The sequence below is a fragment of the Micromys minutus genome, assembly GCF_963924665.1.
Source record: "Micromys minutus genome assembly, chromosome: 19".
NCBI classification, from domain to species: domain Eukaryota; kingdom Metazoa; phylum Chordata; class Mammalia; order Rodentia; family Muridae; genus Micromys; species Micromys minutus.
This window is the reverse complement of record NC_137954.1, coordinates 9,181,500-9,194,367: the sequence shown is the minus strand read 5'-3', so window position 1 is coordinate 9,194,367 and position 12,868 is coordinate 9,181,500. Positions and strand designations below refer to the sequence as shown.

The 12,868-nt window shown below is 42.7% G+C and overlaps 1 protein-coding gene across 2 annotated transcripts in view; it reads left to right on the top strand.

Moving 5' to 3' along the window:
• SATB2 (SATB homeobox 2) overlaps positions 1-12,868 on the top strand; it is a gene marked incomplete at both ends in the record, with an annotated part of 162,954 nt that overhangs the window by 18,983 nt on the left and 131,103 nt on the right. For both annotated transcript variants that reach the window (XM_080933035.1, XM_080933034.1), the window contains one exon: positions 2,528-2,704. In XM_080933035.1, the coding sequence (XP_080789161.1) occupies positions 2,528-2,704 (177 nt within the window). The remainder of the gene's footprint in view (positions 1-2,527; positions 2,705-12,868) is intronic.

The window sequence follows — 12,868 nt, the reverse complement described above, 5'->3', positions numbered from 1 at the left end:
CCCAGAGGACCCTCCTGTCTCCTGGCCCCCACTACTACAGTCAGAGAAACATGTGCCACTGTATGTGACTTTCTGTTGTGCTGGGAATCTGAACTCCGGTCTTTGTTCTTCCAGCAAGCACTCATTCACCGAGCCATCTTCGTTTTTAGGCAGGTGATAGGTGTAAGGGACTGGCAGTTGCATTTGACTAGAAGGAATCACTGTTGTGCTAACCACCAGTTGCCCCCTTCAGTCACCAACTGAACTCTTTAGGAAATAGTTTGCCTATATTGAGAGCTGTAGAATATTAGTCTCTTACATGTGATAGGTGCCTCAGACTTTATGTTGTATTTTGTATTTAACGGGTTGTACTGTTACTTTGAAATTAATAGGACCTTTTTAGCCAGTCCCAGACTTACTTAGTCATGGGTGAATGCTAGCATATAGAGTAGCTAGATTCATTTAAAGGCCTTATCTGTGGTCCCCAGATGTGTGACATGTGCATGTTGACATTAGGAACTGCACATGGATTTTCAGCACTGAAACCTCTGTAGACACAGGTATTAGTGGTGAGGCAGCTTATGGCTTACTGGCTGTGTGTGAGCATATGCTCAGATCACTAGAGGTAGCAAAGGGCCCGCTTCCTTTGACAAAGACCATATACCAGTATGTAAGAGTTAAAAGGTCTAAATGGGGCTATTCCCTGCTGGGAAGCGCTCTCCTGGACGGGTCGTATAAAATGCCATTATGCTTGCTTAGGAAGGTTTTACGATGCTTCCAGCTACAGTGTGGGCAGAAGTCATCACCAGCATGTTCTTACCTGTATCTGTGAAGTGATGGGTGATACCTGGCACATAGTAGGTACAATCAATAAATGCTATACAAATGGATGATGGGAAGATAATGTGGAAGACATCCAATTTGTATTGTTCATTATGTATTTTAAATAAATTTGGGAGCAATCTCTCATAAACAAATAAATAATAAATACTTCATAGGCTAGGGATGGTAACCAAGGGAAACAGCACTATGCAGAACTACACCAAATCACCTTTGCCTAAAATTTGACCTGTCTCACTGCTGCCCTGCACTTTCCGTGAGTCTGTACCGTGGATGAGTTTTCTGTGGGGAGTAATGATGGAGTAAAGGGTTGTCCCAAGTGTGGTGAGACGTGTTGGGCTGTTGCTCAGGCTTAATAATAATTACCAAGATCTTTAATGATAACAATTCTTAATGAGTATTATTATTTTTAATAATGATATTTAATAATTATACCCAATACTCATTATCTTTAATAATAATAATTAGCACATGGGAACCAGTTGTACCATTGTATTATCTTTAGAACAAAACCCTGAATCTGTGGCCTAGGAGTCTGCAGTGTGCCTTCTCTTTACCTCTGCTTTCCAGCTCCCAGTGAGTCAGGAGACATCTGGGGCCAGAGCAGGGAGAGCTGCTTGAAGCCTTCTATAGATCAGAGCATTGGGCCTATCCCCAGTCATGTTATGGAGGTCGTGTTTTCATTATGGGATACCTGTACTAAGGCCACCACACTCTTCCCACCCTCCCTCTGCACAAAGAAGAGACCCAGAGCAGACCCTCCCTCATTCCATAATGTACTAATTTGTGTGACTTACGCAGGGTAGAGTCTGTGTTTATCATTTGTCTGTTGGTAAATCTTTGATCTTCTTTTGTCTTGCTATGTTTAGACTTATATGCCTGTGTGACTTTTTCTAAAAAAAAAAAAAATTAAAAAAGTTTAAAAACCGTTTGGTGGATTAAACATTTTTTTAAGCTTTTCACACTTTGATACAAAGCAGAGAAATATTTCAGTGACAACAGACTTCAACAGATTTTCAAATAGACTAATTTGCTTTATTCTTTAGGATAGTTTATTTATTTATTTATTTTATCTGCAAACACTGTAAAGTATTCTGCTCAGGGATGACTCGTGTTCATGTATAAAATAACTGCAAGGAGATGAAGTTTTCATTTTGCTATCTGTTTTATATTAGTTGAGGTTTTTGGGATCTGTATTTTTTTCAAGCTAACTTGAGGGGCCTTTGCTGAGATTAAGAGAAGAATCCTAGAAGCGACTGTATTTGAATTCCTGTTGACTTTCCTGTAGACACTCACATGGCCTCTCAGGCCTGGAAGGCTAACACGCCTCCCTACTGGGTGCTGTAGCCACACTGAAATACATTTCTTGACAAAACCAGAGATGACCTGAAAATACTAGTGTTGGGCCATGATTAGACAGCAGACACTAAAGGTCCTAAGGTTGGTCTCCATGTGCTAAGACACATCCCAGTGTAGTTGACCTTTTAGTCACTGGAGCTTGAGGTCTTCTGCCCTGGTCCTCGGCAATGCTGCTGCATTATAGAGAGGATCTGCTCTCCCCAAAGCCTTGCACAGGGCCCATAGCCAGCAGACTGTCCATCTTGAACTGCGTGTGATCCTTCATACTCGAGAACCGCCCCTTCCCTTCCCACCCCGTGGCTGATTGTCCTGTAACGCCACACTCTGCTGTTGGGTTGTATCTTCCCAGGTCTGATGATTCCGGTCTTCTGTGTGGTGGAGCAGTTGGACGGCTCTCTGGAGTACGACAACAGAGAAGAGCATGCTGAGTTCGTCTTGGTACGCAAAGATGTGCTTTTTAGCCAGCTGGTGGAGACCGCGCTCCTGGCTCTCGGGTATTCCCACAGCTCTGCAGCTCAGGCCCAAGGTATTCTTTCCTCTCTCTCCTTCTTAGCCTTGTGTGTGATCTTAGGAAGTACTGGTTTTTCCAAAAAGGGCTGCACAAACAATTGTTGGATGCTGCACCCGATGGCAGGCCTCGGAAAACTTGCAGGATCTTATTTTCTTGTTTCATGAAGTATTTGTCCAGGACCCAAAAGCCACCCAAACTGACTTGTATTTTAAAGCAATCGTCATGACGTTTTCGCATTTGTAATTCTGTAATTTTCGCTAAGTCAGCAAATGGTGTTTTTGGGCTCAGTCAGTGCTGAGATATTTGCCCCCTGACTTACCCAAACTTGAATATATGATTTCTAAGCATATGAAATGCATTTGTTTACTGCTTTGGGCTTATGGTTTCTGCAGTTTGCCATCGGGTTTTAATTAAATGGGAAACACAGTTGCATCTTACGCTGTTGTACCTTTGAAAACTGTTCCACAGTTTTAATTTGGTCTATTCATTAAAAAAAAAAAATTGGTTTCTTTGCAGTCCCTCATTTTTACCTATTCAGTTAACTACTAAGGTTGCATTATTATATTGATAAGCTCAGGGAGCTTATTTGAGCTTCTCTTGTTTCTTCCCGAGCCATAGCCCATTGTTTTGTTATGCCAACTATACAGCAAAATAAATAACGGTCTTCCTCGAACCTTGAATAATGGGGAGAAAACTTTAGCCAGTAGAATTATTGTCCTTGTTTTTCAAATGAAATGACTGAATCACATGGTTTATGGTAATAGTTATAAAGTTTAGAAATTCATAACGTCCCTGTCTGGGTTCATATGCTAATTTCCCATCACCATTTCTACTCAGCATTGCTGTGGTTCTGAGATTTCTTGCTAAGTCTTGAGCCGGGCTTCATGTCATTCTTAAGAGAGATCTATTGGCTTCAGTGGTTCAGATAAGACAGCAAGGAGAGATCAGGTGTTCATAGAGCTACGTGTCCCGAAGCCTATGGTGCAGGACGCAGATTTTCAAGCTCTGCCTCTGATTTTATGTGCACACTGGTGCTTTTTAAAAGGTAGACTTTGTTTACATTCTAGACTAGCTCTGCCATGGTGGTCAGGCATATTTTCCCAGGTGAGCATACCCTACATCCATGTCCCATGCATCCCAGTGCAGAACCCTGCCCTTGGCCAGGCTGGGTACAGACAGAGCAGCTGTACTGCGGAGCCCACTGCTTTCTCCACAGCATAATGAAAGATGCTTGAAAGCTTGAAAACTTCATTCCGTACAGGGATTCAGGATTTGGTCCCCAGCAAATTGCATATTGAACACCACTACTGTTTCTCCATGTCCTGTGTCCACATGAATGAAAAGAACTGTTGCCCAGTGCCTGTAAACTTTCACACCGTCTTAGGGATATTTTCCTTTGAATGTGAAGGTCATTGTACACCCCCCCCCCCAGCCGCTTGCATCCTGGCATGCGAGCCTCCTGTTTGACAGGGCTATCTATCTCAGTTAGCATGGCTGCTCCGTACATCATGAGATCACAAGTGGAACACAGAGCACTAAGTAGCCAAGATTTGATTCTTGGCACGAGCTAAGGAAGGCACTCTCAGGAAATCTACACCAGGGAGCCCCACTGACTCAGTGATGTGAGCTGAGAGCCCCACTCACCAGGATGAGCCCTGCAAGCAGACGGTGACTGTCGCCTGCTGCAAAGCATAACGAGGGGGCAAGCCAAAAGTAACTATTTGCTTGCTTAAAGTTTCTTAAAACTAAGCTTAAAAAATAATGCACATTACATACATTTATATGTTGTTTTGGTTAAGTTGAATCAACTCATCAAAAATACTGTCTAGATTATGTTGTGGGGGAAAAAGAAGGTTTATTACTATAAACTTCACAGACTTACAAAAAATATCAGAGTTTGCTTGTTTTTTTCTCATGCTGAAGACTACCTGTTTTGGATAAATGGGAAAACGTAAGAATTGTTGATATTTTTAAAAGATGTGTTAGTTCTTCTTTGTCGTTCTGTTGATTAGATATTTAAATACTCTATTTCGGCCAAGTGGAAAATCTTGAAAAGCATTTTTGGAATAAATATATTAGATCTTTCTTGTCACTCAGATGGTTGGAAGATGCTGAGGGTAGATGGAAAACAGGATTTTTCATTTTTCTGAAGGGAAATAGTCTGTATGGGCTGTCTCTGAGGAAGGGAGCAGGCAGCCTGCTGCCTACTTACCACAACGTGAATGGCGTGCTTTACGAGTCGAGTTGTTCATGAACTGGACACACAGCACAGCCAGTCTAGTAGAGAAGATAGGAGTGCACATGTGATGTCTTGTGACTTAGGAGGTTTTATTCGATTTTCTTTTTCTTTTTTTCATTTTGAAAAAACCAGAGAAGGCTGTCAGTGGTTGTCTTAGAAGAACAGTAAGAGAGTAGATATGCTGGCAGTGTGGTTTTGGAATGATGTTCCCAGTCAGGGCTGTACCCCATCAAGTCCCAATCAGGGGTTTACCCATGCTTCTGTAAGCGCGAGATTGTCAATTTCGTTCTTCGAGAGGATATTCCCTCCAGGTGAGCTGCAAAGACTTTTATTTATTTGTTTCTAAAGGGTAACAGAGTCCAGGGATTCCCCAGCCCACATTTGCAAAAATGTTTATTTAAATGCTGAATATTGGCACTAGAGAAAAAGGCACCAGACACTGTCATAAATCATGGGAACTGTGTTTCTAGCTGACTTACAGTTTCCATTTACTAACACACCCCTAACTGTGTGGCTCTAAGGAGATGCAGGGTTCATCTGATGTGCTGTTGAACATATGTGGAAAGCTGACTTGGTAGACGGAGGTCTGTTGAGTGGGGCTCACACCTGCACTGTCGGAGAAGCTGTGAGCCCACGTTTCTGCGTCAGAGGTCTTAGAAGAGAGGTTGCCATTTTTTTCTATCTGTCCCCTTTCAGCCTTTTGGCTCTGTCTTATGAGGCTTTCTGTAACATCCACACGGGTCCCACACTGTCCGGGGATCCCTTTAGCCACTGGCTACCCAGCCGTCATACTTGCCCACAGCGTGGCTTTGGGAGGAGAAGCTGCTGTGGTGAGATGACACCCCGTTGCACGTCGCTGACTTAATTTGCAAATGGTCATTTTATCTACAGTGCTCTCCCCTTAGCAATTTTCAAAATACATTTAATTAAAATGTTTATTTTAGGCGTATGAGAGCATTGCCTGCGCACACATAGTATATCCACTATATCTTTGTGCCCGTACAAGTCAGAGGAATCAGATTCCTTGGGACTGGACTTACGGATGGTTGTAAACCACCATGTGGGTCCTGGGCACTGAACCCAGATCCTGGATTAGAGGAGTAGGTGCCCCTAACTGCTGAGCTATCTCTTCAACCTCTAGATTGTAGTTCTGTCTGGTAGATTTTACTTAAAAACATATACTAAGCAATAAGTAAGTGACAGTCTCCCTTCACCGGTTATCTTTGTTGTCATGACTGTATGTTGCAGAAGGGGTATACTGATCACTGTTTTTCTTTTACCTTGCAATAATTACATTTGTGAAGTCATTTGAAATGATTTTTCAGTGGCACACAAAATTTTATTGAGGAGATGTTTTTTGACTCAACCATGGTGCCAAGTAGCCTCAATTACATAAAATATCACATATGTGCAGAGAAGAAAGACAAATAAAGTACCTTATCTGTAAATGGTGTGGGTGCAGGGTTATGTAGGATTTCCTTTTCTTCTAATGAAAAGGAGGTAAAATTCTACTTCCTTCTCAAATTCTCTGAATAAGTGTGAAGTTGTTACTTCCATACCCCCTGTTTTGTTGAGTAATTCCTTTGTCCCTCTCTGTAAACTCGGACACTCACTGTCAAACTGTTCCATCTCTGTTGCCTTTTGCAGTGAGGGATTAGGAAAGAACCCTTTGGGGATGAGGCAAACAGTAATGATGCTCAGAGCAGTTGAGGAAGTGCTGAAGGAGGCAGTCACCCAGTGTTTCCCACTTCACAGCAGAGGATGTTGAGGCAAAGGAAGAGTGGGCAGTCATTCTTGCTGGGGGCACAGGCTGATGAGTGGGGACCCCAGGTGGGAAGCCCATAGACACACCTGCTGGCTCAGCAGATGTAGAGTCAGGCTAGAGGCCACATCGCACTGATTACCCTCCTGCAGTGTTTTCCAGGGGGGCGGGGAGGAAAGGGAAGGAGAGAGGGAGAGAGAGAGGGGGAGAGAGGGAGGGGTAGGGAGGGAGTATACATGGTCATGCAAATTCATGCATCGGTTTTGTTTCCTTGAAAAAATAAAAGAAACATTTAGAGATACTTTTCAAAGCACTGGATAGACGATTTAGTTATTTTTAACCACAGGATTATTATTTTTTGTTTTGTTTAGAAAAGACATTATTGTATTCCAGGCTAGCCTTGAACTCCCAGCAGTCTTTCTGCCTTGGGTTTGGATGTGAGGATTACAGGTGTTCACCGCCACACTCCACAGACCTCTCACACTAAAGGGCATAGTTCTTCAAATAAATAATTCCCTAGGGTCAAATTGAATCCTTATTTGTAAGTAAAACACATTTCTTATCAATTCTGAACTACTGTTAATAAATAAGTTTCTCTTTCTCTTTAGATCTCTCTCTGTCTCTCTTGAGATAGGGTTTGTCTGTGGTACTCGCTCTGTAGAGTAGGTTGGCTAACCTTGAACTCAGATCTACCTGCCTCTCTAGAGGTGAGATTAAGGGCGTGTTCCCCCTGAAACCTGCTACCCCCTTATCTTTAATTTAATGCCTGTCAGAAGAAGATTTTCAGTGAGCTTACATTTGCTCGATTATACATAAGAAATTATACATGTAAAGCTGTTTGGGGGATTTTTGACCCTCTGAGCTCAGAAATATATCACATAATATTGAGAGACTACAAACGCATGTACAGTTTACTTGTTAGTTTAGTGCTAATTTACTTACTTTGAAACTGAATTTATTTAATTAATATTATTAATTTAATTGATTCATGTTTAGTGCTTAGCTAAGTGGTTACTCCTTAAACATTTGCAAGAATTCCTTGTTGTCTGCTGCTGGAAGTAGGTGGCAAGGTAAGACACAGGCATTAAGTGTCCTTGAAATCTTTGCCTCATCAGAGAACATGCTGTTTGTCAGTTCCTTAGCGTGTTTTCAGGACCTTGCTCTTTGGCTTTGGTTTTTAAGGCGGTAAAGGTTTTCAGGTCATCAACTGGCTTGTGCTGAGACTCAGTCAGTAGCAGTCATTTGGATAGAAGCAGGTTTTGTGTTTTATTTAATTTTTACATCTACTTATTTTTGTGTCTGTGTGCATGCTAGAGTGCACAGATGAAGGTCAGAGTACAACTTTCAGGAACGGATCTTCTGCCTCGTGGGCTCAGGCTTTCTGTCTTGGTGGCAAGTGCCTTTTCCTGCTCAGCATCTCACTGGCCTTACACATGGTTTTTGAATTTTTTACTTCCCTGACTTTTACCCACAAAGGCTTTTTCTCTACTGATCATGAAGTCCGTTTCCTTCACGATTTAGCCGTTATAGTCAGATACGAATGTAGTTAGGTTCTTTGTCAGTGAGCCTGCACTGAGCTATTCAAATTGTGATTTGTTGGAGAAGTTTTGACTGTCAACCCCTCTTATAATGGCATATTGAAAATGGTCCATATTTAGAAGATCATGGAGCAAACGTTTAACAAATGAGCTTCTTAAATAAAATCTGTCCTCAAAATAACAGAAAAAAGTACTCCAATTCGCCATAGCCCCATCTTAGCTCTCCTCAGAAGCGACGGTGGCTGGGATGTCATACATGTTTAACGCTCTTCCTGCCGTGTGGCCCTATCCTGCTTGAGTTTTCACATCTCTGCATTCATATGCACACGAGAAACTGCAGAAACACTCCCTGTAAATAAATGCCAAGAGGAAAATGACATTATCTTATTTCCTTGTCCACCATATAGTTAAGATTAAATATCTAATACAAATATTTATAGTTTTGCACCCCTATTTATTTTGTCATACTATGTGCTATTTGACATATGTAAGAATGTAATTATGGCTTATGTGAAAGTCATCCGATAAAAATATTGTCTACATGTGAAGTACGAAAGGGTGAGACGCTACCCAACTTGGATGCCTAGCAGTTTAGTAGATAGTGCTTGGTAAAAACCACTGGGGAGAGGACTGGGCATGTAGCTCAGTTGGTCCAGTTTGTGCTTAGCATGCACAAAGCCCTGTGTTTTCTCCTTGCACTGCCTAAAGTAGGAATGGTGGTACACACCTGTAACCCAGCACTGGGAGTTGGAGGTGGGATATTTAGAAGTCCAGGGTCATCCATCTATATAGAGAGATCAAGGCCAGCCCGGTATACATGAGACCCTGTCACTATAACTGTTAAGGACAGAAGATTGGGGGGGGGGTAACTTGAGTTTTCCTCTGACCTTGCAATTTCCAAATGGGTGCATATTTTTAAAAATCTAGCCATGTATGGGAGCCCAGGACTTGGAGTGCTCACACTTAGGAAGTGCACACAGGATTGTTAAGGCTAACTTGGCTGCACAGCAGGAGAGGTCCACCAAGACCAGGAGGGGGCTGATCACATGACGTCTGGGTTCTATGACTTGTGTGAAGCAACTCAAATGATGCAGGTGAGACAAACTGACCTCCAAGACAGGCAGCTTTTATTTAATAATTAAGTAGCTGAGCAGCTTAACTTATTCTTCCTTTATAACTTTGTCTATTACTCACTTCTTATTGCATACTTCCCGGTGTCTCGTGAATATAGCTGTATTTATAAATGGGAAGTCTATAGCTCGATTTGGTTTATTCTGTGCTTATCTGATTTTTATTCTATGGTGAAGTGTAACCTCGTCTTTGCGTATCTGGATTTTAAGTACGAGATGGAGTCATTTGCTTAGGATCTAGGTCTCTCCTGTGCTTTAAGACATCAGATCCCATTAAGGGACTCACTATTCTTTTCTACACATGCGTCTGCTTTCATAATGCTGCCCCCTCTTAGCCAAACCCTTCAAAGCTGCCCATCAATACAGGTCTCAGTCTTTGTTGGGACACCATCATTTTCCAGCTCTCAGTAAAGTGCATTTGATATTCATGTTGGATTTTATAATCTTAAAACGTCTTTCTAACACCCCCCCCCCACCACACTTCTTCCCTTTTGGAAAATGATTGTCATGTTGAAAGCCCACGGTTTCGGTTACTTCTTTGTGAAATTGTGAGATTTCAGCATTCTGTCTTTTGCATGTACATTTTTGTCCAGCATTTCTGACACTTCTGTGTTCTTGTGGAATCTCAGTTCCATGGCTGTTCACTCACCCATGTAGCATCAGAAAGGTGTTTGGGTGGCTCTGCCTTGTGACAGAGAAGAAAGGTTCAGTGGTGGCTTTGCAGAGTGGGATGACAAGTGTGTGGTCAGCTGGCCGCTTGGTCCCCCAAGGGCACCTTGACTGGGTTTCATGGGAGCCAGAGACAACATAAGAGGTGGTAGGGGGCATCTGAAGTTAGAACACGTGATGCTTCTTCCGAGAAGCTGTAATCGGCGAAACTATTTGAGTGTCAACATGAGGAAACACAAGGCTTTCCTGTGGTTTGATGAAATATCAGGCGAGACAGAACTGCTATTTTACAAGCTCTTTCCTCAGGTTGGGAGAAGTTGTTGCAGCCTATATGCAAATCAGACAGTGCCAAAGTCCCCCTTGGCTCCCAGCTCCCACTTGGCGGAGAACTGCTTCTGACATATTCCTTATGTCGGTTTTGTAAAGCAGGGAGGGGGTGTGGAAAGCTTACAGCACATTTCAGACCTATGGCCCCTGGTGGTTCTGCCACATCTCCCACTTACAGATTCTGCCTAGTAATCTCCTAATTAAAACACAAACAAAAACAAACGAACAAACAAAAACATGCCAGCAAGTGAGCCCTTTGTAGAGGGAAGTCTGTTCCTGCTCCAGGCGTGACCAGGTTGACCAACCTCCGGTTCTTGAGAATGTATGCTCCAGAGCCCAGGTGATAAATAGCAGCTCAGAATGTGTGTCTTGGGAAGATATTTTGTTAGGGGCGAGAGAGACTTCGCTTCCGGGGACCAGTTTTTACATAATCGCCAGGGAAGAAACACAACAGTTATTTGGAAAGAAACATCTTACGGTCTTTAGCTTCTTGAGCACTATCTTAAGTTAGTGGAGAGAAAACCGAGCAAGCTGCCTTGGGAGGGCTTGTCTTGAGCCTCCTCTTCTCTAGCTTGCTCTCGCTCCATGTCACTTAACTAAATCGTATTCTTTGTGAGACACAAGATTCTGTTCTGAGTTAGCCAACCAAGGTCCGGATATGGAAGACCCCTGTCCTGTGCCCCACACTGGAAAGGTATTAAAGACTTCAGTGTGTGGTGGAAGGCTGGAGGACTCTCCATGCCCCCATCTGCTATTAAGGCGTTGGCTTCTGGAGACAAAGTACTTAACCAGTACAAAATTGGGAGCTTTAAGTAGGTTTTGAGGGCTAAAAATGAAATGACATGGGCAATGCAAAGATTGAAGTTTTTTATTTTTTTCTTTTCTGAATAAAATCTGTTACCTATGTGGGCTAACTCCTGTTGGAAATCAGCTAAATGTTGCATTGTTAGAAATAGTTGATGTTAAGCTATGACTTAGTTCTTATGAGAACATTAACATAATAAGGATTGTGAGAGAGAGAGAGAGAGAGAGAGTCTCTCTCTCTCTCTCTCTCTCTCTCTCTCTCTCTGTGTGTGTGTGTGTGTGTGTGTGTGTTGGTCTTTCAGTGAGCCCAGAACTAGACTGGTAGAAGCAAGGCCCAGCAGTCCTGTCTCTGCACAGGTACTACGTGCACAGCTACACCTGGCTATTGACAGGGGCGCTAGCAACTAGGGCCCAGGTCTTCTTCCTAGCAAGCCCTATGAAGGGCTGAGCTATACTCTCACAAGTATAGTTCTTATAACATTACTTATTAGAGCTTTTTCTGTGCCAGGTACTATAGAACTCTTTGTTATGCATTAACCTATCCAGTCCTTCTGGCAGCCCCACAGTTTATGTTGTGTCATCCGCACTGTGCCTCTGACTGATGAACCTCGAGGGCAGACAGCTTGACCAGCACAAGCACTGCCATTGGGAATGTGTGCCGTCTACTCTCCTGACCTTATTCTAGTTACGGATCGCCAGTTCAGTGTTTGTTTTCTGTTTTGTTTTCCTTTTGAGATGAATTCTCTCAGTAGCCCAGGTCAGCCTCATACTTGCAATTTTGCTGCCTCTGCCTCCTGAACTGGCTTTCCAGGCTGGGTTCCACTTTCTAAAAACCCGTTTTATTTTTCTTCATTTTTTTATTGCTTATTTTATTTATTTACATTTCAAATGTTATCTCCCTTCCTAGTTTCTCATCTGCAACCCCCCTACTCCCTCCCCACTGCCTCTATGAGGGTGCTTCCCCACCCACAGACCCATTTCTATCTCAGCTGTCTGGGTATAATGTCTGCAGTTGGGATGGATTCCTAGGTGGGGCAGGCCCTGGATGGCCTTTCCTTCAGTCTCTGCTCCACTCTTTGTTCTTGTATTTCCTCTTGACAGGAAGAATTCTGAATTAATATTTTTGAGGTGGGTGGCCCCATCCCTCAACCAGGAACATAAACAGACTCAAAGAAAAAAAAAAAAACACACAGATCATCTCATTAGATGCTGAAAAAGCATTTGACAACAACAAAAGCCCTTTGTCTCTAGTTTTGTTTATGTCTAAACACCTTATAAAAGCATAAGGTTTTACAAATCCCCCTTTCTCTCATGATAAATTAATGTTCATTAATTATAGAAAAGTGAGAAATTAAAAAGCAGAAAGACAACACACATCTCTGCGGGCTGAGCTGCTCCTCCTTGGTTCTGCTTATATACCCTTTTCACCTGTCACCATTAATGATGTCACAGCTTCCAGAGTCCATCTTTATTATTGTTTCTGATATCACGTAAGAGGGAAGCTCCGATCTTCAAAGGAAACAGGGAACATTTGCTTCATTTGTCTTCCTTCCTGTGGTTTGCTAAGTAGGAGCAATTTTAACTTCAGAAGCCATAAGTTCAGAGCTGTGTACAGCCTGCGCTGGCTCATCATATTTGTCCCAACATCCGCATGGGAATACAGTTGGTTCTTGAAAATGCACATCCTGTCCTTTGAGGTACAGGTTGCAG